At 38.6% G+C, this 24139-nt stretch overlaps 1 protein-coding gene across 1 annotated transcript in view; it reads left to right on the top strand.

The window, feature by feature from the left end:
- RFX3 (regulatory factor X3) overlaps positions 1 to 24139 on the top strand; it is a 286275-nt gene that overhangs the window by 88002 nt on the left and 174134 nt on the right. Inside the window, exon 2 of the mRNA XM_089656696.1 lies at positions 9289 to 9413. Within this exon, the coding sequence (XP_089512822.1) occupies positions 9289 to 9413 (125 nt within the window). The remainder of the gene's footprint in view (positions 1 to 9288; positions 9414 to 24139) is intronic.

The raw sequence follows: 24139 nt of genomic DNA, 5'->3' as shown, positions 1-24139 counted from the left end.
CCTGTTTTTTTTTTTCTGGGCCCCCAAACTTCGATGTGTCCAAATGCCTTATTTGATCAATGTATATGATCCCTGAACCAATTTGTGCAAGTACTAATCATCTTCATGGTTGCTAGCTGTGACCCTTCCTGCAACATGTAACTTACTGTTAGTTAAAAAGGGCTGTCTATGACCAGTAGTAAGGTACATATTTGTGAAAGGGGCAGAGTCCACAATCAGGAAGCCCAACAGGTGCTTGCACCCCAATTTTGAAGGTGTAGAGGCGCTACATAGAAATATATATTGTGTTTAGGCACCTAGAAATAAGCAAAAATATAAGAACATTTTGCCCACAGATTCACTAGGTAAGCATGTACATTTATCTCACTGCAGGTACTGTATGTTATTCTGCCTACACTGATAGAAAGCAATATGGTCCTTATATTGCCTATCCTGTGATACCAACAGGTGCACTTTTCTGGATGAACAAGTAAGAAATACAAAAAACACAAAAGGTAGAATTTAAAAATCTGATGAAACTTCACAATGTTTATAAATATGGAACAGCAAGTGTGTAAAAATATAAGTCAGATAAAATAACTTACAGAAACTATGATATTCGAATTTTACAGTCAGCTGAGCCTCTGGCATTTTTCAGTAGAATGGCTGGCACAATCTCAAATTGTAGTGAAGTTGAGGTACTCTGTAGAGCTTGACTCCAGGATCCTGGGTCCTCTCTCTCTCTAGGTATGTTTGTGACACAAGTTCCCTGCACTTGATCAATAATGTTAATTCAAAATCTTTGGAAGACATGGCAGGTTCACTTCAAGTTTATATAGAACTATGATATTGAGACAATTTTGAATACAGACCTGCTTCTTGAGATACCAGGTAATGAATATGTGCAAACTAGAAGACTGTTGACAGGATGCAATCTATTGGCACCAATATATATTTTTTCGTGATTGTTAATCTATTGTTGCTAGAATCTTGATTGTGAATCTGGCCATCCTATAAAGAATTGCATAGCATTACTGGCTCCTATGCAGTCTTGGTAAACTCAGTTTTTCATGCATTGCTTACATTAAACGGTGTAACCTTGTGACAAGATAAATGAGGCAGTAGCTGTTATTTAAATCCCATGAGAGTATTTCCAGTCATGGGTATGAATACTTAAACATTTAATCTATTTCTCTTTATTCAAAGTGAATATGTTGAATATGTTTTCCTCAATGTTAAAAGTGGGCAATAACATATGGATTAAGGTGTTTGCAGGAAATTAAATCATCATATGGGACTCGGGAGCCCAAACTACCAACAATAATACACATTAAAGACAGACACACATGCACAATACATTGTTTAATGGCTATAAACACCTGCCGTGTTTATTATGAAGTAGCCCAATACTTACAAGAATTCACTATTCTTACATAAAACTGTAATTAAAGGAAAAACATTTTTTTTTTTCCCCCTCTGACTTTGTTTTGACTATGGGACATAAAGTGAAGGGACATAAATGGCAAATAAATGATGGGGGTTATAATCCTCCCTTACTCTATCCAAAGGAAAAAAAGTTTTGCCTTTAATTAAACTTTAAGTAAACCAATAGCCATTAAAGCTTAGACTCTCCATTCCAATAATGATTTTTTTAACAAACCGCATTTGTCAGGTTGACCAACCCTGTTAAATAACATCTCAAAAAAAATCCTGCTGGGAGGGGAGCTCTCTACTGCTCCTGACATTACTGTAACACAGATTCAGAAGAAGCTTAAAGAGGCCTAAATAGCTCACAATTGTAAGTAAAGCCACAGCCGACCAATTTTTATCCTCTCAGAGCTGACAGAGACACTTATATCCACTGACCACAGGTGGCCAGTAAAAACTAACATAATTAGTAGGCAGCAGTCCTTGCACTTGTCCAGTGGAATGCTTTATCACTAAAGGCCTTTCCACTCTTTGGATACAGGCAGTTAGTGCTTGGAGAATATTACTGGTGCATATGTTTTAAATGACAATTATTGATTTACCACCAGTGAATGTTTGGTGATAGTCACATTCACTGCTTTATTTTCATGCATGTTCTCAGATTTACACAGATGTATCTGATCTGTCTCTAGATGACAAGGTAGTTATCTCCTTTACAACCGCTCACATGTGTGGTGGCTAAACGGTGGACTGTAACACCTACATGCAATACACATGCGTTGCTAGGTGGACAATGTTTGCGTCACTGCGCACTTTCAGCACAAAGGCTGAGCTGTTGAAGACAGTTCTCGGTCTGAGCTAAAGATCAGTAGCCGGAGGGACTGGCTTCCAATCATGTGAGCACTGTGACAGTGTTCACGTGATCACCAATCCTTCACACCCCCACATGCCTCTCCCCCTTAACCACTTCCAGACCGGACACTTTTACCCCCTTCCTGACCAGGGCAATTTTCAGCTTTCAGCGCTATCACACTTTGAATAACAATTGCGCGGTCATGCAACACTGTACCCAAATGAATTTTTTACCATTGTTTTGACACAGATAAAGCTTTATTTTGGTGGTATTTATTCACCGCTGGGATTTTTATTTTTTTTTGCTATGTAAATGAAAAAGTCCAAAAATTTTGAAAAAAAGTGTTTTTTTTTTTTTTAAATATTTTGCAAATAAATAATATTTCATCATAAATCTTGCCAAAATGTATTCCGTTATCTTTTTAGTAAAAAAAAAAAATCCAAATTAGTTTATAACCAAAAATTATAATTTTTAAACAACTTTTTTTTTTTACATTTTTATTTTATTTTTTATTTATTTTTTTTACATACTGTCACCCTAGCAGTACAGTGTCACCATGGTGACACTGTACTACTTGTGGGGGGTGATGATTTGTTTTATTTATTTTTTTTACACTGATTGCTTTTACACCCATATAGGATGTAAAAGCAATCTTTTCTCTTTCTCTCTGTCTGCATTCCTGCACTCATTGAGAAGTACTGAGTGAGCTGTGATTGGTCACAGCTTGTCACATGGTACAAGGCTGTTGTGAATAGCCTTGTACCATGTGACCTCTGTGATCATTCACAGATTTCACACGTAGTAAGCAATGATGTCACAGGTGACATCTTGCTTACTACTTTGCATGTGATCACTGATTGGCCAATCGGTGATCACATGATCAGGACCTCATACAGAGGTCCCGTCTGACGATCGGTGTTTCACTGTGTCCGGAGGACACAGCGGGCACCGGATCGCGGTGCTGCGCGCTCCCAGGGAGCGCGCACCAGCAGGGTGCGGGGAGGCCGTTTATAGGCGGCCACCCGACCCTGCACTGCCACTGTCCGGCCGTTTATATGCAACGGCCGGTCGGGAAGTGGTTAAGACATTCCAAACTGTTTCAGGGGACACCAGGGAGGGCAGTAAGGGGTTAATGGTAAGCTTTTCTCCACTCTCCACATCAACTACTCAGCACCAGCTGTATTGGCCACCACACTCTCACGCCTTAAATGGGAAAGATAAAAGGTTAAAAAAAAGTGTGTTTTGATGATTACATAGCTGTCACTAGGCTACATTTTGAAGCAAGCCAGCAGTCTTGCTTTGGTCTGTTTCATACAGCCTTATTAGTCAGATGCAGAGGCAGACTGACCATTCAAGCACTCGGGCACTGCCCAAAGGGCCCAGGGTCAGTAGGGGGCCCCATGAAATGCCCCTGGTAACTTTTTTTTTTTCTTTTTTTTTTTTTTAATAGGCTTTTTTGAGTGTGGGCAAGGACACGGGCCCCATGATCCCCTATTGCCCGGGCCCCATGAGTTGCCAGTTCGCCCCTGGTCAGATGCAAGAGAAAGTAGTACTTCAGCCTGGTCTACTTCCCACCAATCTTGCATCAGTATGTGTGGCAGAGGTTCTAGTAGCCATAAAGAGATTAGTTCAGGAACAAATGCACACAATGACCTGATTAGATTCCAAGGAAGTGCAGATTCTGGATCTTGCTAGCAGGCCAAACAGTCTCTTAACATTAATGCCAGAATGAAAACTAGAGCTGCATGCTATGTTAAATGTGTTTCCGTATCAATTTTAATGTAAATGTCTTATGCCTGAATAACAATTACCTTTACTTTTTTTATATGTAAATTAAGCTGCAATTACAATAACATTCTATTTATTCATTGGTAATCTGAAAAGTGTAGAATAGGACCTTGGCACTGTAACAAGTGATTAGTTGTTGGCCTATTAAATGTTAGATAGTCAAGGAGCTGTATAAAAGGAATTCCTCAGTGCACTTGAAATGAAGAATCTAGCTAGAGTTTAAAGCTTTGGCTTTCTATGCATTGTAAGCTGAAAATCAAACACATGTAGCGGGGTGAAACACAGAAAATCACAGAAGAAAGACCACTAAAGAAGTTTCGGACAAAATACTTGGACACATTAAATGTGATTTTTTTTTTTTTGAAGTGAGCATGAGCACATGTTTGTAGCTGTGTTTGATACAATAATTGATTAGGTCAAACAATTAAACCAATTTGCCTAGTATGTAAATTATAGATGTCAGCAGGAACCCCCGCTGTTAGTTTAAGTGTATTAAATAATCTTCAGGACACTTAACAAAGACATGCCCAGAACCTACAAGAACGTGTGTTTGTTCTAAACAGAGTTTGCCCCTCAAAAGGTTTTGCTTGTCAAGTTAAAAAAAAATGCTAATCTTGACTCATTGAGCAGCTGGGTTTTGCAATACTCTTTCCTTCTTCTAGGGGTTAATTAGCCTCCTTTTAAACTGTGGTCTATTTAGCTGTAGATCTTGCATGATTCAGTCAGGGCTGGCGGTACAAAAGCGGAACCATTAACAGGCGGGTGTGTCCAACTGCTTAATTAGCCAGAATAAAAAGGTCTTTTGTCATACAAGCATCTGTTGTTCGTGACACACCTGACAGCCACATTAGGCAAGGATGGCTAGACAGAAATTTTGCACATATTTCCTTCAATAAATGTGCCACTCATTTACATAAGGGCTGCATTGTGGACGATCTGCAAATGTAACTATCTTATCAGGCTGGATTAGTGTATCTACTCAACAAAGATTGCACGGGATCAGCACACACAGCCTTGTAGCCATGCCAGCAGCCTAAACAAGACATGACCATTCTATGTCGAAACAAAACTTTTATTCTAAAGAGTAGTTTCAGCAATTCAACATTGGCAGTCTCAAAATCTGGGAAATCAACCAAAATACGTTGTGTATATGCTTAAGCATGCCCATTAGGTCTGAATGATTGGCTTTAGAAAGTTGGCAATGGGGCTGTTTCTCCCAGAACATGCTTTGCATTCTAATTGATCCTCGGTGAGACCTGCCTGCAGAGTTGATCACTTATAAAGTACATCCAGGAGAATATTTAACCAGAGAGGATGACATACTTACTCTAAAGACTCATCAAGACCTCAATGTTAGGAATCTGTGTTGCCGATAAACAGATGACATGATTATTCCATAAATGCTACTGTGAAAAAAAGCTGTATTTTTGGGACTGAGCAGCCTGTAATGACATGTGAAAACTGCTCAGTTCTGGAGCACTGTAAGCCCAGCCCAGTACTGTGCGATGACAGGCTGGGCTCCGAGGAAACGTGCCGAATGATGGGAATGTTGCTCTGCTTAAAAGAAGACTGCCAGCACTGGACCAGTCAGGGACAGTGCTGGAGTGTGACAAGAGAACATGCAGATTGGCAATATTTTGTATTTATTTTTTAAATGGTATATTTAAAGTATTCATGAATTAATTTTTTGTGTCTTTAGCAGATTGCTCGGAATTCAACTTTAATTTTAAAATGATCTGCTTTTGAGAATTTCCAGGAACTTTTATACATTAACCTGATACAGCTTTAATGAGCTTGTAATTGAACAGATTTTATTCATGCCAGTATATAAAAGTTCCTGGAACTTCTCAAAAGCAGATGATTTTGAAATCAAAGCTGAACTCCAAGCAAGCTGCTAAATGCACAAAAATTGTATTTTATGAATACTGCTTAAAATAGTTAAGAGTATGTAACCTGTTCAGCCAGTCCTGTGATCCAGAAAAATACTGGTAAAGAATACAGGCAGGCTCTCAATCGCCACAAGCAGTAGTATGGCTCGGTCAATAGCACTGGTTAAAGTGACAACTCGTATGCTTAAATCGACAGTGAGCATTGATGAGCTTGCTTCGGTTTGTATGTAGGAAGACAGTACAGTACATAGGCACTAAAGCAGAGCTTGTTTAGTCCTAGTCCTGGCCCTCCCCTTCTAATCTGTGCTCTGATATGTCACAATACCGGCATGCTTGTATCATGTCGTATTCAGGAACCTACACTACTTTCATTTAAAAACACATTTAATGATTTGTTATTGCATACATCACTGTATTAATGTAACGCATTGGAGGATTTGGCTCACACAGCTGTAAACAAATGAAGTTTTTTTTTTTTTTTTACTCTCGTGCATCACATAACTCGATTTGGGACTTTTTTTTTTCTTTTTTTTTTTAGATTTTTAGCTTTTAAATGTAGTTTAGTTTTTTTTATATCTGCCTGGAGATCTGTGATATTTTTAAACACAGCTGACTTTTTTTTATAACATAATATCATAATAAATAATGCCAACTGCCACTTTGAGGCTCTGTTCACACTGCTGTGACTTGGGATCTGACTTGTGAGATGTGAAATCCCATGTTAGGCTATTCACAACAACCTTGTACCATGTGTCAAGCTCTGACCAATCACAGCTCTCACAGTATTTCTCAATGGCTGCAGGGATGCAGCCAGAGAGAAGGAGCCTTTATGGGTGTAAAAGCAATCAGTGTAAAGAAAAAAAATCATCACCCTCCACAAGTAGTACAATGTCAATATGGTGACACTGTGTACTGCTAGGGTGACAGTATGTTAAATAAACAAATCATATAAAAAAAAAAAATGTAAAGTTTTTTAAAAAATTATAATTTTTGGTTATAAACTAATTTGGGTTATTTTTTTCACTAAAAAGATAGATGAATACATTTTCGCCAAGATTTATGAAGAAAGATTATTTGCAAAATTGTATAAGAAAAGCATGGTATTTTCAAAATTTTTGGACTTTTCCATTTATATAGCAAAAAAATAAAAATCCCAGTGGTGAATAAATACCACCAAAAATAAAGCTTTATCTGTCTCAAAAAAATGCTAAAAAATTCATATGGGTACAGTGTTGCATGACTGCACAATTGTCATTCAAAGTGTGATAGCACTGAAAGCTGAAAATTGGCCTGGACTGGAAGGGGGTGATAGTGTCTGGACCTGACGTGGTTAATTAGACTACTGAAGTCGCTTCCACTTTAGAAGAGGTTCCTGTATTACTTCAAGGTGACTTCTATCTGACTTGTGCCCATAGACTTTAATGGGAGTCGTCTTCAAGTGGGATCCTCATCTATAGTGATGTGATTTGGATCCAGCATTACAGGAAGATTACTCAGACAAAGTTGCATGGCATGAAAGTTGTACTCAAGTCACATCAAGTCACCAGAAAATTGCCAGGAAGTCACCTGGCACAGTCGTACCGTAAGTCATACAGCCTTCACCTCGCAGTTGTGTGGACCGAGACATTTTTAATCTAAAATGTCAGATAACACAGAAGAATACACCACACAGCAACGTTATATAAAAAACATAAAATATTTAGTCTTGTATTCACTTGGACAATTGTATAATACTTTATTTAGTGGTAGATTACTGTAGATCATTCTTGTCCTTAGTTAATGCAGATCTAGTGCCTAATACGAGATGGGGGAATTTGTGAAATTATTCTATATTGTTTTCTGTGGAGGAAACAGGAATGAGCTGATACTTTGCCTTATTTTCTGTGTGGACCTCCACAAAATCTAACTGTTCAAAAATTTATGTTCAAATCACTACCAGCTTTAGAACTAAAGTAAATATTTTACACAGGGGTGTCCAACCTGCGCCCATGATGGCTATGAATATGGCCTAACACAAAATCGTAAACTTGAAACTTACTTAAAAATGTTGATTTTCTTGGAATTTTTTTGCAAAAATACATTTACACTTGGCAAACACATATGGCCAAAAAAATTTGAGAGTGTCTCTTTACTGACCTTTTATAAGTTTTATCTTCCCAAAGAAAAATATCCCACTCTTCACAATCACGCCTTATTCATAGCATAAGTTTTTAGCAGCACCTATATTTGTGAGCAACTATTTACAAGGACAAAGCACACGAAGGGCAAAATTGGAATCAAAATATCTGATGTGCAATTTGGGAATTCATTGAGAATTGCAACTACATCCATTGAACCAGATTCTGATGTTAGTTTATCAAAAACAGTGTCAACTATCACACTAGTTTTATGTTGCCCTCTTTTACTTTTATAGTGATAAGCCCGACTTTTTCAGCTCATCTGCCATCCTTTTTGTTGTTTATCGAAAACCGTGTCAAATATTGCAATTTATTTGTGTTGCCACACTTTACAATTATTTTTTTTTTTAAAATGAAGTTTTATTACTCAGATAAGTACATTATCTGTATTGGTGATCCTTAACTTGTGATCTGCCCGACTTTTTCTGCTCATTGGCTAACCTTATTGTTAGTGTATTTTATGTGTGGCCCAAGACAATTCCTCTTCTTCCAGTGTGGCCCAGGAAGGTCAAAAGGTTGGACACCCCTGGTTTAGTCTATAGATTATGAATATTTAGTCTGTGTCTAGTTCCTAAATTGTTCGTTTATAGCTGCACCTTAAAGTGGTTGTAAAGGCTGAAGTTTTTTACCTTCTTGCGTTCTATGCATGAAGGTAAAAAACCTGTGTGCAGCAGTGCCCCCAGCCCCCTCAATACATACCTGAGCCCCATCGCGATCTAAAAATGTGAATTAATGCCCCGGCTGTCCCGCGTCTCTGCCTTCTCATTGGCTGAGTCAGCAAGCAGGAGCCATTGGCTCCCGCTGCTCTCAATCACAGCCTGTCAGCCAATGAAGAGAGAGGGGGCCAGGGCTTTTTGTGTGAATGGACACATGGAGCAGCGGGTGCCCCCATAGCAAGCTGCTTGGAAGGAGGGGCCAGGAGAGCCTGCGGGGGACCTGAGAAGAGGAGGATCCAGGCTGTTCTGTAAAAAACCACTGCACACAGTAGGTAAGTATAGATATGTTTGTTATTTTCCAAAAAAAAAAAAGAACCTTTAGAATCAGTTTAAGAATTGTAAGAAAGTGTGCTGTCTCTGAAATAAGGGATTACGCTTGGTTTTACTTTTTCATTTCGTTCCATCTTTATAACAGTTTAAAATGCACATTTTAACCAAAAGGTTTTATTTACTTGCAGAACCTACCATGCAGACGTCCGAGACTGTGTCGGACACAGGTTCAACAGTGACGTTACAGACATCTGTAGCAGGTCAGGCAGCAGTGCCTACCCAGGTTGTGCAACAAGTGCCAGTTCAACAACAAGTAAGTGAACAATGTTGGTCAGAACAAATTGTAGAATGTTCAATGGGAATAAAGGCTGTTGTAAAGCAAATTTTCCATAGCAAAGTTTGTACATGTTATATGCATACTGGGAATCGCTTATTAACAACTTTTTGAGTAAATGTAATATTGGTGGAAAATGTGCAGTCTAAACATTCTGAAGTACATATTTAAAGAATATTTTCAGGCTTATCTAAAAAAGAAATGAGGATCTGCAACAGTGAACTGCATATTGAAAGCAAATAGGTAATAAATACTGATTGGTTCCCATGGGTTATTGCACTCTGTGTACTCCTTTAGACAAAAAGTAATATTATTTAGACATATTATGGAAAAAACTAATTATTGAAAAGGTACAATTTGAACATATTTTGCAGAGAAACAGCTGTTGATGAGCAAAATCACAGTTATTGGATGTATATTATAATATGTTCACATGTTCACAGGTTAGCACCTTATTAGACTAGATAACACATTTTTATAACCTAGTACAAGTTAAAATTACAAAATGTGGGCTGGTTTTCAATGGGGTCACCTGAAAATATTTTCTATTATGTTAAACTTTTTGACCAATTTGTGTAGCAAATTAGGCTATTTTATACAACACCATCAACAAATGTCAGACCAAGAGCTAGCAAGTGTAAGACTGTCCATAAATGACAGCAGGCTGATTGAAAAAAAAAGCCAGCAGATTCCCCCATCCACTGAAACGGATAGAGGAATCCTCCCCACTGTGCTATTGTATGTTGAAAGCGGGGACTTCTCTCTGATTGCCTGCAATCGCCGATCGAGAAAAATGTTCCAACAAGCCCTATCAACAGGAGTCAGATGTTCGGTCGACTCCATCTGTGGCTAGCTTAAGTGAAAAGGGATGAAAAATTTAGAGGCTTAACAACTACATCTGCAAAGTCAGGCCAATATTGCATCTATCTTGCTTTGTCTAACTTTGCTTCCAACTATCACACATACCCCGTTACTGGTTTTATCAGTTTCTTTAAGGCATGATTACAAGAGGAGAAGCAATGTTCAGTTTCAGCTGGAATATGTATGATCAGAAAAGTATTTATGTGCACCTTTGGCCAGGCTAGGGACATTCATGTACATTACTTATTCTTAAAAACAGTAAATGGGCTTTAAACAGACTTTCACTAACCTCTTTAGCTCCAGGTACTGTGGAGCAATTTAGAATAATTTCACAGTAGAATTATCAGTCATTCTTTCATCAGTCCAGCTCAACCTGCTCACCTGCTCCCCTATACCAGAGCACCTCCTATGTGCTTATTTTAGAGCAGGGTTTTGCAAACATTTTATGTTGGAGGAACTTTTCGGAAAAAGTTTGAGATCTCAGAGAACCTCTGAAATAATGTTGAGATCTACAGCTCATGGAACATTGGTGTGATCAGTGAGCTGTTGATATAGCAAAAAATTATTTTTAGAAATCGCATTAAATAATGTATTAGATATTCCCTATTCAATGTAAAACATGTGATTGCTTTTTTCTGCGCAATTGCTTAATTCTGGGTTGAACTTGAGATAACCAGTGTACAGGATGGCAGAAAGGCAGGGTACAGGTGGTCATCGGGGCAGTGCATAAGGGGCCAGCAACGCAGAATACATGGGCTTAGCAGAGCAAAGCAGTGTACGGGAGGTCAGCAGGGAACTTTACATGGGGGGTGTACAGCAAGGTACATTACATGAGATGGATAAAAGCAGGGCACAAACCAGATGGAGCATCAGGGCACATTATTGGGGAGTGGTGGTGGCAGCAAGCACATTACATTTGGGGAGGGGAGGGAGCAGGGCACATTACATGAGGGTCAGTAGGGCACAATACAGGGGATGCAGTAGGGTGGTTTTTGTCACATGTAGAGTGGTGCAGAGAAGCTGCTGTGAGTCCTGTTCTGATGTGTTCTTCCCTTCTCCTCTATCCAATGTGATGTCATTTACAAGCTCCTGGGGTGGGCAGGGGGAGGGCCTGGTGGGGAAGAATGGAGACACTTTTTGCTTGTGGGGAAAGTGTCAGCTAAGGGGGGTATGAGATCTACCTGTTAGCTGCCTGTGATTGACGGAACGATTGCGGTCTAACCCTGGTTTAGAAACCCTGTATTAGAGATTAAAATCTTGTAAGGTTGCCAAGTCACTGCTGGGTAGTTGGGCACCCTCTATATGGCAGACTCCACGAGAAATGTCTTTATTTATGCTTTCAAAAAGAAAACAGGCAAGGATGTAAGATAAGACACTACAGCAAACTAAGATATTCCAAGTCAAGAGCACAAAGGTCATGAAACATGTAACAGAATAACAAGCAACATTTCAGTTCACAGTATCCCAAACACAATCTAACTGCCTCACATCCTGTCAAAACCCATTTTAAAAAAATTGAAAAAAAGAAGGGTAAAAGGCTCCCCAGTACAAACCCTACCATACTCTTGAGAACAGGTGAAAACCTTTCTGCCTCGAAGAGAAGTTTCATAGGGAGTATATATCGGAAATTCTTGTAAACCATTACGAGAGTGTGGGGGGAGATTTCTGCTTCCAGAATGCCAGGATACACATCCTTATTGCATTCAGCAATTGGATCAGCATTGTATTGTTTAAATCTATGTCTAGGGAGATCAGAAAGAAGGAGCAGGTATTTGGCTGGGTATTCACTCAGGTCAAAGTCTGTGAGTTTTTTTTTTATATGGTCCCGCACCTGAGACGAGAAGCCATCCTAGTTTTTTACAGGTCCAGAAGATGTGAAGAATGGTGCCCTCCTTTTCCTTACAGTGCCTGCAGCAGACGTTTACGCTATTAAAACAGTAGCTATAATATAGAAGATATAGAAAGTTGGAAAATCATTGCCAGTAAAAATGAATGCTTCACCATTGGAAGGGCTGATTATTTCTTACTAGGCGCTCCTCTGATCAGTCTGATTAGTATAAAAGCAATGACAGCGTCATTGTTATGCAAAATATGTAAAAATTCAGGCTATTTAAAAAATAGTGTACTGGTGACATAACAATCTTGAATCTCCACACACAATGTCCATACAAAACAGGTACACACAAGCACATATTTCCATCTATCACCTCTATTACACCAATACAAAAGCTCCGCCTCTTCCAGATGGCTGTTACAACTAGTTCACAAATGCCTGGAAGTTCTAGTGTATGTAAACCCAAAATCTGTTTTACTATATACAAATTTCTTAAGCAAATCATTTTTTTTTGTGAATCTATTGCAATGATTCTTACCTAGAGATCCTGGCAGTAACAGATTTTTTTGTTGCAGGCTGACAACGCTAAGCCACTGCCTTGCAATTAGAAGCGGCGTTATCAGCCTGCCGCGTCAGTTGGCTGTTGGGCTGCCTATCTGAAAGACCTAATAGGCAGCCCAACAGCCAATTAAAGGAGTTCACATGACAGGCTGACAATGCTGCTGCTAATTGCAAGGTAGTGTTATGGTGCTTTACATACTGATCACACTGATGAATATATGACTCTCGCTGTAATTGCCTGACTTCCTGAACGTGAGCATAGTTTCAAACATCCACTAGAGTTTGTATATAATAATGACCTTAGATGTGCAAAGGTCCTGGTATTCCTCTATTTTGGTGTCTAGGTGGGGACATCCCATCTTGAAAATAAACTCCTTGGAATACCCACTCTTCTTTTCTGCCTGCGTGTTGTGTATGTTGGAAGATAACATAGCTTTAATCTTGAAAATTTAAGTTGGGAATTACAAGGTTTAAAAGGGCATAGTTCTACTGTATGTCTGTTATAGTATTGAAGCCTATAAATTGATATCCTACACCGTATCACAATTATTTTCAAGGCCGTTAAAGTAGACAAAGAAGAATGTTTCTTGTTTTCAGAATGCCAATAGTGTGACATTTCCTTATGTCTGAAATCAGACTGATAGATGCGTTTGAACTATACAGGTCCCTCCACTGTGCTGATCAATTTTGTAATTAGTTGTTTGCAAAATTATAGTACTTTATCATAAGTGTAATGTGAGCAGCACAAGCGATATATTCTTCTCATTCTTCTTCTGTGGCTAAAATTACAGTATTTCCATGAACACTATTAGTGGACATTTATTCAGACATTTTCTAAATTAATTGGGCATTTGCCCAATGAAAAGGCAAATATTGACTTGCTTAGCAAATATGTATAATTATAAATAAATTTGATCATATGATCACAGTTTGGATAAGTTTTAAGATACCGTTATGTGTAACATTTCTGCACTTCAACTGTTGCATGAAGGATTGCCATCACCAAGCCATCAGATTCCAACTGACAATGGTCTTGTACAGTTTAGAAAATGAAAGCAATTATCTGAATGTTCCCGTTTAACATCTCAATTCTATGTATTTATAACAGATAGGAAATTGAGCTAGCTGCTAGCAAGTATGTAGTTGTCAGAGGTTAATAAAGGTCGTCACAGGTGATTTCAGACAGATTAGGTCATGCTCTTATTTTATAGCCAACTTCAGACAGTCTGAAAAAAAATATTTGGGCTACTACATTGTGTGTTTTTTTTTTTTTTTTTTTTTTTTATATGTCCACCACCGTGTGATGTCAGATTTTTCCTCTTTGATTGATGGAGGCAGAATTTGATCCACTACAGATCTCTAGAGGACAAAGAAGAAATCTGTTCCACAATGGCTTAGGTACAGATGAAATACACCAGACTCGGTTTTTCTGCCAAACTTGTGGTGTTGCTGGCCTAAGTTAATACTCCATATGATTTGTATTCGAGGACAAGTGTTTTATTTATTTACCATTGGATTCCCCTTAGAAACATATGAAGAATTTACATTAAGATAGTTTTTCAGTAGCTCAACTGAAAACCAAGCTCAGCCTTGCAAAGGCTCATGCTGGTTGTTCGATTGAGACCCCTCTACCAGGGTCCTGGAAAGCAGTAAGGACTCTTAGGGATTAAACCTTGCCATACTTCAGATAAAACAGAAAAATCAATTTTGGGTATCGTTCCCATTCAACCTCTTATGCTTATACTGATTTTAAAAGGAGGAGCATTTTTTCCCGCTTTATTTTTTTATGTTTACTGCTTCCCCCTCAGCCTCCATGTCTGTATGTCCCTATAGACAGTGTAGTTGCTTATTAGAGCTCTTTGCACAGCCTTCCTGTTCAGTAGTTCAGTTTTTGCTGAACTGTAGTGGATCAGGTAGTCTTGTGATCTGAGAACCCGTGCTTGTGATGCACCAGAGCTATTCTCAAACAAACTTTTTACAAAAAGCCTAAGAAAGTTGTAAAAAGCTTCCTGTAGCTTTGAATCCTATTGAAGCCAGCTGAGAAAAATTGAAGGTGATGGGTGATAAAGCCTGTACTGAGTAATTTACTCCTGCTCTGCTCCTTTTTAAGAAGAACATTTCCAATGACTCTGCAATGCACTCTTTGGATCCTGGATGCTATGGATTACAGAAAATAAAATTAACGTGATTTGGTGATCATTTTGATTTTAGTACAGCTGCACAGATTGCTAAATATGGCTACTAGATCCTCAATTAGTTTCACTTTTTGCTTGGATTAGTTCTCTAAACTTACAGTACTTTTTGGCTTTCGATATTTGTTAAAAAAAAACAGATAATGATCACCATATCTATGGGCTTCTACAGGTATCAGCAGATCTAGAGAAACAAATGCCATGTGTTCTTTTTTTTTTTTTTTTTTTTTTTTTTTTAAATAAGAATTGTATGGTGGTTAGCTCATTTGATAATGTTCATCCTCTGTGTTTTATAGGGAACCTTCTGACTGTACATGCTGGGCCAATTTCTTACTCTTCTCTTATCAGAATTAATAATAATAAAAAAAGACCTCTGTATACACAAAACATTTGTCTCCTCAAATGATTTCACTAAATCTAATTTTTAAAATGTAATTTGTTCACCAAACAACTCATTATTTATCTCAGATCATTTTCCCCACAGGAAGTCCTGTCATATTTGTTATAGTTTTACATTACGTGCATAATTACTATTAATTTTGACGCCTACACTTAAGCACCCAAGAAAGCATTATTTGTGTTTTTCTCTGTAATGTTTGAAAAGTGCTAGGGCTAGTTCTTCCTCACTGCAGGAGTAATTATGTAGCATAACTTACTAGCGAACAATGATACATTAAAAATGAGTCGAACAATATAATTAGCATGCTCAAATGTGAGAAATCTTGTAGTGTGCCAAGGAAATCCAGTATATAAAAGCTTACTGCAAAAATTCAACCAGACAAAAAGCATGTCAAGCTGAATTAATCCAGGAGAGTGAACGTAGATTGCAAGCATGGCAGATATTTTTAGAGCTATATTTCAAGTTCTCTGAATTATGAAGTGACCTTCTAAGTGAAATTATTCAAGATGAGTGGCTAAAACAATAGCATTATGCATACAAATCTATTTCATAACTAAGTGAACCCTACTTGTACTAACCCAACCATGCAAGTGTAATATTTGACACTGATATGGATTGATATATTGCAGTATTATGTCCTTATGATCCAGTTAATTACATTTTCATGGTGTTATCTTTTGCTTTTCTTAATAACAAATACCAGCTTCTCAGTCAAGTGGTCAACATGTTTCCATAAGTGATAATACTTTTCAAGATTACTCCAGCAACATTAGTGGTTTAGATATCTTTGGCCTTACCTGTGATGCCCCCTAACCAGTGCACCTGGTTGCCCTTGGTGAACTTGTCAAAGTACACAAAATATTTGGGATCACCAGCTTTACTAAACTGAGTCTTCCAACATTATGTTAAAATCACTTGTGATCCCTGTTATTTTTCTGGGTCCTCACCTGTTCTGCCTACCATTTTACATATTGAAAAATAAAGTTGCCCAACTTAGCTTTATTCCATAACCTTGCTAAAACTCTAGGGTGCCATCTTTTCAAGAGAAAACAGGCCAGCAGCTTTTGGTTCCCTTCCTTCTGGTCCATGCCATCTGTTCATTGAGAGCCATGAAGGATGTGCGGGATCTCAGCATGCAAAGTTTAAATGAGTGTCCTTCCTGACTTTATCAGAAAATACTCCCTGTGGAATTCATGGCAGCAACTGACATCTTCTACAGCAGCAAACACTGTGTTGCAACACTTTTATTGGGCTTTCATTTATCTATTAGCAATCTGTGGTCCTGGAACTACAATTTCCAACATGCTAACCATGCTTACAACATGCCTTCCTATAGGATTTTATTTATATAGCGGCCAGGGGTGGACAGACAACTCATGGGGCCCCTGGGCAATAGGGGATCATGGGGCCCCTGTGTCCTTGCCCAAACTCAAAAAAGCCTATGAAAAAGGTACCAGGGGCATCTCATGGGGCCCCCTACTGACCCAGGGCCCTCGGGCAGTGCCCGAGCTTCCAAATGGTCAGTCCGCCCTAATAGAGGCAGCTTGCATCCCTTCAGTTGACTGGGGAATACAAATTTCCTTTATTTCAATATGGTCTCAGCTCTTAAAGCCCCAGCTAAGCTATACTTTATGCAGAACTTTCGTCCTCTGTGAGCTTCTGAACCTATCCTTTTCCCTCTCATTTCCATTTGTTTTTAATGAGTAGTGCATGTTATTTATGGTCATCAATACTGCTGTATACACACTAAAAATCCTTCGTCCATTTTGGGAGCAAGCAAGAGCGGGTGGCCTTGTTCCTACATACAGCGGAACCATGGAGAACAAATGTAGCTGTCCCCTTACAAAAAGTTAGGTCACAGCAACAAGCAAAATAATTTTTTGGAGATCTTGGATGGGACTGAGAGCAGTGGAAGTTACTTTTTAAATGAAGATTACACATTTGAATAGAATTTTTTGTAAACCAGCGTATAGTGTCACTTTAATGATCTACAGGCAGTACATCTTCCTCTAGTTACAAATAATTACATTAGCATGCAAATGATGTATGAAAATCGTCATTAAACTTAGTAATTTCTACTCTCTCGTCATTGTGCCTAGTACAAGTTATGAGATAGATTGTACCCAGCATATTCCATCAATTAATTATGTTCATATACTAACAATATTGTGCCTGTAGGTCTCAAACTATGTGAAAATTCCAGTAACTCATCTGTACTTCACCTTCTCACACTGTTTGCCAGACCTTTCGTTGTACTAGATACCCCACAGTTTTTTCTCCTTTGCTTTATCTATACCTTTTTGTGGCCAGGATGCCCATGTATGCTAGAATGCATTTTCTCTCTTCTCTTCTTGTTTTTAACCTTTGGCCCAACCCTAACTCAGATCTCTCTCTTTTTTTCAGCCTGTGTGTCAATTACTATACATTCTACTGCTCTGTCTGCTTCTGTCTCTGCTTTCATTGAGTTTAACAATTACTTTCTCTCCCTCCTTCTCCAAGGCCATGTTTAGTGTTGTACAAGAGGGTTATTCCTACGTGATTGCACCTAGCAATCCGAAAAGTTGATCTGTCTTCTTTATGGACTATTTGCACAATATCTGCAATGTGCATTAGATCACGACATTAGGTGACTCTGCAGCTGCAGACGATTTGACCAAGTTCTGTGCAACTACACCCCTGCTGAATGATGGCTTGAAAGATTATTACAGTCTAAACTGTTCACTCAGCTTGTCTATGAGCTTCCTAGTTTCTAGCAATACTTAAAGTGAACCTGTGGCAAGGCTATGGACTTTTGAAGTAAACTAAAAGAGAAGTATGACCAAAGCTTTTTTTGGCCATATTTCTCTTATGGATCACAGGAGTGCATTTACTTGTTCTCTCCTGTGACCAAGAATCAGCCAACAGTGCGCTAGAGTGGGCTTGCCGCTGAGGGGTTGAGCCAGCTGCTGCCCGGAGCTCCAGTGAGCACTGGCAGAGCACAACAAAAAGCAGTGACTGGCAGTCACTGCTCTCTGCTCAGAGCGGACTTGAGAACTGAGCATTCAGTTTTCACATGATTGCTCAGCTGTCAGGGGACAGGTTCAGCATTGGACCAATGCTACATCAGGGAGGGAAGTATGTATGTTTTTTTTCTATGCCCACAATTCTCCTTTAATCCCTTCGCGCCTAAGGGTAAAACAAATCGTAACGGTTAGAACAATTTTGCAACTTTGGCATGTGTTCACAAAACCATACATATCCTCACAACTACTTTGTGCATCCACGTGGATTATACCTTGTTTTTTTTCAGGACAAATTGGGCTTTCATTTGGTGGTAAATGGTAATGGATATCTCCTGATTTTTTTTTTTTTATATTACCAAAGAAAAACTGGCCTAAAATAGTAAAAAAAACAACCTTTTTTTTTATTTAGCTGTATATTTCTTGCTACTATCATAACCTACCACCAAAGAACAATCCAAAATAATTTCTCCTGCTCCTAACGATCACGATACCACATGTGTGTATGTTAGTTGTTGTGTATACCCATAGTACGGGCCAGAAACCATAGTGTGAGATTTGCTTTTTTTTTTTTTTTTTTTGATATATATATATATGTGTGTGTGTGTGTGTATATATATTTATATATATCCTGACACTGATACTAATTTAAAAATGTAAAAAAAACTGCCGCCCCCCAAAAAAAACAAAGTGACCTTTGACCCTGACCTTGACCAAAACACTAATTCTGGCACAGACCTAGATCAAACCTTGATCTAGATATTTTTTTTTTTTTTATTTATTCATTTATTTATTTATTTTATTTATTTTTTTACACTCACTTGTTTTTTTTTTCCCTCTCTGAAAGGACAGAGAGAGATACAATGTCTCTCCTCCATTCAGAGAGAAAACAAGGGGGGCGGGCTTCACAGTGACTGATCACTGTGATAGCCAATCAGAGGCTATCACAGTGAATAGGTGACCCGGAACTGGGAGTTCTCAGTGAAACCCCGGTCTTTCTGCTGGGAGTGCCTCCATGCAGCGCACTTTCAGCAGAAAGACAGGTACACAAATTAACGGCCCCATGGAAAAAAGCCCAGTTCTGTGAGGCCACTAATTTGCGTGCAGTCAGCATCAAGGGGTTAATAAAACAAAACATCACTGACCTGACAGATCTAGAGGAGATCTGTGTGGAGGAGTGGGCCAAAATCCCTGTTGCAGTGTGTGCAAACCTGGTCAAGAACTACAGGAAACGTTTGACCTCTGTAATTGCAAACAAAGGCTTCTGTACCAAATATTAACACTGATTTTCTCAGGTGTTGAAATACTTATGTTCAGCGGTGCAAGACAAATAAATTCTTTAAAAATCATACAATGTGATTTCCTGAATTTTTTTTTTTAATTCTTTCTCTGAGTGGGAATGCACCTACATTGTGAATTTCAGACCCCTCCATGATTTCTAAGTGGGAGAACTTGCAAAATTGCAGGGTGTTCAAATACTTCTGTTCCTCACTGTATATACACCCAACATTTCATATGCCTGATTTTATGCCTGCTGTACCATATACTTGTATGAAAAGAATCCTGTTCTCTTTGTATTGCTTCCTATGTGTGAAATCCCCGGTGTTCCTGCCAGTCCCCCTGCTTTCCTATTAAAAAAAACGATCACACTATGCATGGGAGGACTGCGAGGTCAGCTTTCTGGCTGTGCTGGGAGCTAATCCAGCAAGCAGGTTTCTGCTGACATGCCCCCCTCCCTCTGCACAGCCATTCACTGGGAAGATCAGTGAACTGCTGTTTCTCCTCCCCTCCCTACTTATGCAGCTGAGAACAGAGAGTATGAGATAATTTATAAAAAGGGTAAAAAAAGGTATTTCTAATGGGTTTTTTTATATGTATACACAAATGTTTTGCCTTTCATTTCTATTTTAAACTAATGGGTTATTTTACAAGGTGAAGGTTTACATATTCTTTAAACTATCCACCTAAATCTGTGGTCACATAACACACTGCGCCTGGAGTTTTTCATCTTCTGAACTGCAGAATGAAAGGGTCCTTATTCAGGTGCCTACATGAGATGGACATATTCTCTTGGCTGTCCAATGGTGGGATCTTCTCAGGCTCCAGAAGACTGTAGCAGCATCAGTCAGAAGTTGCTCTAGACTGCAGAGCTAGATCATCTGTCTTTACTAATGGAAGAGGTAACGTAAGGGACACGTGGCTGCTGACTCAAGTAAAAAAACAACTGTATTGGAAGAGTTTTTTTTTAAATGTTGAATAGGTTGGATGGTGTGGGAGGGGAGCATGGGATATGATGGTAAGATGGGCTTTAAATGTCCATAGCCTAGCCACAGGTTCACTATATCTAGTTCATAAATTAATTATGATTAATTATAGTGATGCAAATGCACACCTTTCTCCTGAACATAAGTAGTGTTTTCTAAAACATCCCCATGAGTACCACACCTCACAAATATGGATTTGAGTTTATAGTGTGTTAGTTGTATACAGTTGTTTGGATTGAGTAAATAACTTCAAAGCATTTGCTTCTATTAGACTGGTCTGCAGTAGATTCAGAGACACTGGTCCTTATTGCCACAAAATGTGTGCTTTAAATAGTATTCTCAAAGGTGCACGCAGAGATCCTTTAATATATTGTTCTGAGAATCCTGTCATGACCTTTAAATGTACTAGCCCCTTTTTTGTCTTCTGATGTGGGAATCTTTCAAACTGATACAATTACAAGTTTTTCCCCTCCTATATTTTTGACATGTCTCAAGTATTTCACTTATATAACCAAGTATTAGATTTTATACCTAATAACCTAGGTATTATACCTATACCTAATAACCTGTTGGATTTCTTGGCCTTTTCCTTAACTTTGTACAGACTTTCATCATTCTGCTGTTTGATGAAGGCAGCTATGATAATTTCTTCAGTTGTATCATTTGATCCCAGCAAAGGTATTCTAGTGGTGTTTGTATTTGGTACACCAGGCTAGGACTTTTCAGCACTGATCATAGCACAAGACAGCCAATACTTTCAGCAGTGATACAAATTCAAAGAGATTTATTTTGTGTTAAGGGTGAAATTAAAGACTAAGTTAAAAGAAACTCAAGGTAAACAGCTCAATGCACAGGCGAAATATACAAATGACAGTTGTTTTACTTTCCAAAGGATATCTATCCATCCAATGAAGAAAATTTCATAGCCCTGGCACAGAGCAAAGCCAATTTGTCATGTCGCATGACAGGGCAATAGGACCTCCAAAAGGCTAACACGTTTTGAGGACTAGCCTCTTCATCAGGGCTCTGAGGAAGAGGCTAGTCCTCGAAACACGTTAGCCTGTTGGAGGTCCTATTGCCCTGTCATGCGACATGATGAATTGTGGATTGGACTCTCAGGGCAGAGGCTAGTCCTCGAAACTTGTTGGAATGTTGGATGTCCTATTGCCCTGTCATGCAACATGACGAATTCTGGATTGGACTCTCAGGGTTCTGAGGAAGAGACTAGTCCTCAAAATGCGTTAGCCTGTTGGAGGTCCTATTGCCCTGTCATGTGACATGATGAATTGTGGATTGAACTGTGCTGTTTCTATATGATGAGCTTGTGACATTTGCTAAATCCTTAAAAACATATGTAATATAAAACACTGGGTATGGTTTCTGGCCTTTCACCAACACTTTACATTCTTGTAGATCCTTTAGGAATCTAGGAACACAGTGGATCATTTAGGATTTTAGGAACACTGTGCTAGTGCTTTCAGTTTTAACTCGAGTAGACAATGTGGTTGATTTACTAAAACTGGAGAGTGCAAAATCTGGTGCAGCTGTGCATGGTAGCCAATCAGCTTCTTCTAATTTCAGCTTGTTCAATGAAGCTGATTGGGTTCTATGCAGAGCTGCACCAGATTTTGCACTCTCCAGTTTGTTACTCTCCATAGGAAAGCATTTTATTTCCCATGTCATGCGAATAACTGCAGTTCAAAACGCATCCAAAAACTGCTCAGTGTGAACCAGGGCTTACAATTGTGTTCAAAATAATAGCAGTGTGTTTTAAAGTGAGTAAAGCTCAAAATCCTTCTAATAGCTTTTATTTCCATACATGCAAATGCATTGGGAACACTGCACAGTCTATTTCAAATTAAAACATGAAGAAAAATGTTTCAGATTTGTTATTACTTTACATAAACTGAAGAAAAAGGAATATTGGGCTGTTCAAAAATAGCAGTATCTGCATTTTTCTTTACAAACTCAAACATTTACTGTATAAAATAAAAAATGTTTCAAGATTTAGCTTTCCAGCGAATCACTGAACTAATATTTAGTTGTATAACCACTGTTTTTGAAAACTGCTTCACATCTGTGTTGCATGGAGTCAACCAACTTCTGGCACCTGTGAACAGGTATTCCATCGCAGGATGATTGTACTACATTCCACAATTTCTCTGTATTTCTTGGGTTTACCTCACAAACAGCATTTTTTTTATGTCGCCCCACAAGTTTTCTATTGGATTAATGAACAGGGATTGGGCTAGCCACGCCAAGATACCATTCGCTTATTGGTGTTTGGGGTCGTTGTCTTGTTGGAACACCCATTTGAAGGGCATTTCCTCTTCAGCATAAGGCAGCATGACCTCTTCAAGTATTTTGATGTATTCAAACTGATCCATGATCCCTGGTATGCGATAAATAGGCCCAACACCGTAGTATGAGAAACATCCCCATATCATGATGCTTGCCAACCATGCTACACTGTCTTCACAGTGTACTGTGGCTTGAATTCAGTGTTTGGGGGTCATTTGACAAACTGTCTCCGGCCACTAGACCCAAAAAGAACAAGCTTACTTTCATCAGTCCACAAAATGTTGTGCCATTTATCTTTTAGGCCAGTTAATGTGTTTTGGCAAATTCTAACCTCCTTCAGCACATATAATTTTTTTCAGCAATGGGGCTTGGCTTCACATAGGCGTCTTCTAATTGTAACAGTACTCACAGGTAACTTTAGACCTTCTTTGATCTCTCTAGAGCTGATCATTGGCTGAGTCTTTGCCATTTTAACTATTCTTCGAATGGTAATTTTCCATTTTCATCCACTTCTTTCTGATTTTGGCTGAACAGTCTATCAGTTTCTGCACTTCTTTGTATTTTGATTAAAAAGATGATTGGAGAGAGGGAAAAAAAAATACTGTTCTTCTGAACAATGTCTGAAATGACGCATTTTACTCAGTATTTCAGAGAGAAATGTACTATACCCAGCATGCACAACATTTGCTGCCTTCGTCCTTAAATAAGGGCCACCTGTTTGATACCTGTTTTTTCACAGACTGAATTACCTCACTAATTGAACTCCACACTGATATTATTTTGAACACACCCCTTTCAGTTAGTGATTCAATAACAGAGAATCAGCAGCATGCATGTTATAACTGTTGGGTCTGTTGGATTTCTATTACTCTAGTACACCTACTAGTAAATTATTTGCCATGTAGAAATATAATTTATACCAAAAACAGTGATTGATCTGGTTAGTGATGTTGGACAGCTATTATTTTGAACACCACTGTAAGTAGAGCTGTAGGAAAAATCTGACATTATAGCCCCTGGTGAGACATTGGGCAAAATATATACTGAGGACTGAGTGATGCAAAAACTGTTAAGTCATGCTGACAGGTACATTTGAAAAGAAAAGTCTCCATCTTTTTAAAATGAAGAACGATAGAATGATATTTGAAATGCATTCAAACGCAGAAGAATAATAAAGCATTTATCTTACAGACAGGACAATCACTTAGCAAGTGTTTGCATGTTTAAACTTGTTCTTTCTCACTGAAGCATATCAACTGTTAACATGCATCGTACCGGATCATAATCAGATGC

Source organism: Staurois parvus, unplaced genomic scaffold, assembly GCF_062004578.1.
Source record: "Staurois parvus isolate SC_StPar_1 unplaced genomic scaffold, SC_StPar_1.0 ptg000929l, whole genome shotgun sequence".
Taxonomy (NCBI): domain Eukaryota; kingdom Metazoa; phylum Chordata; class Amphibia; order Anura; family Ranidae; genus Staurois; species Staurois parvus.
This window is presented reverse-complemented; position numbering and strand designations above follow the sequence as displayed.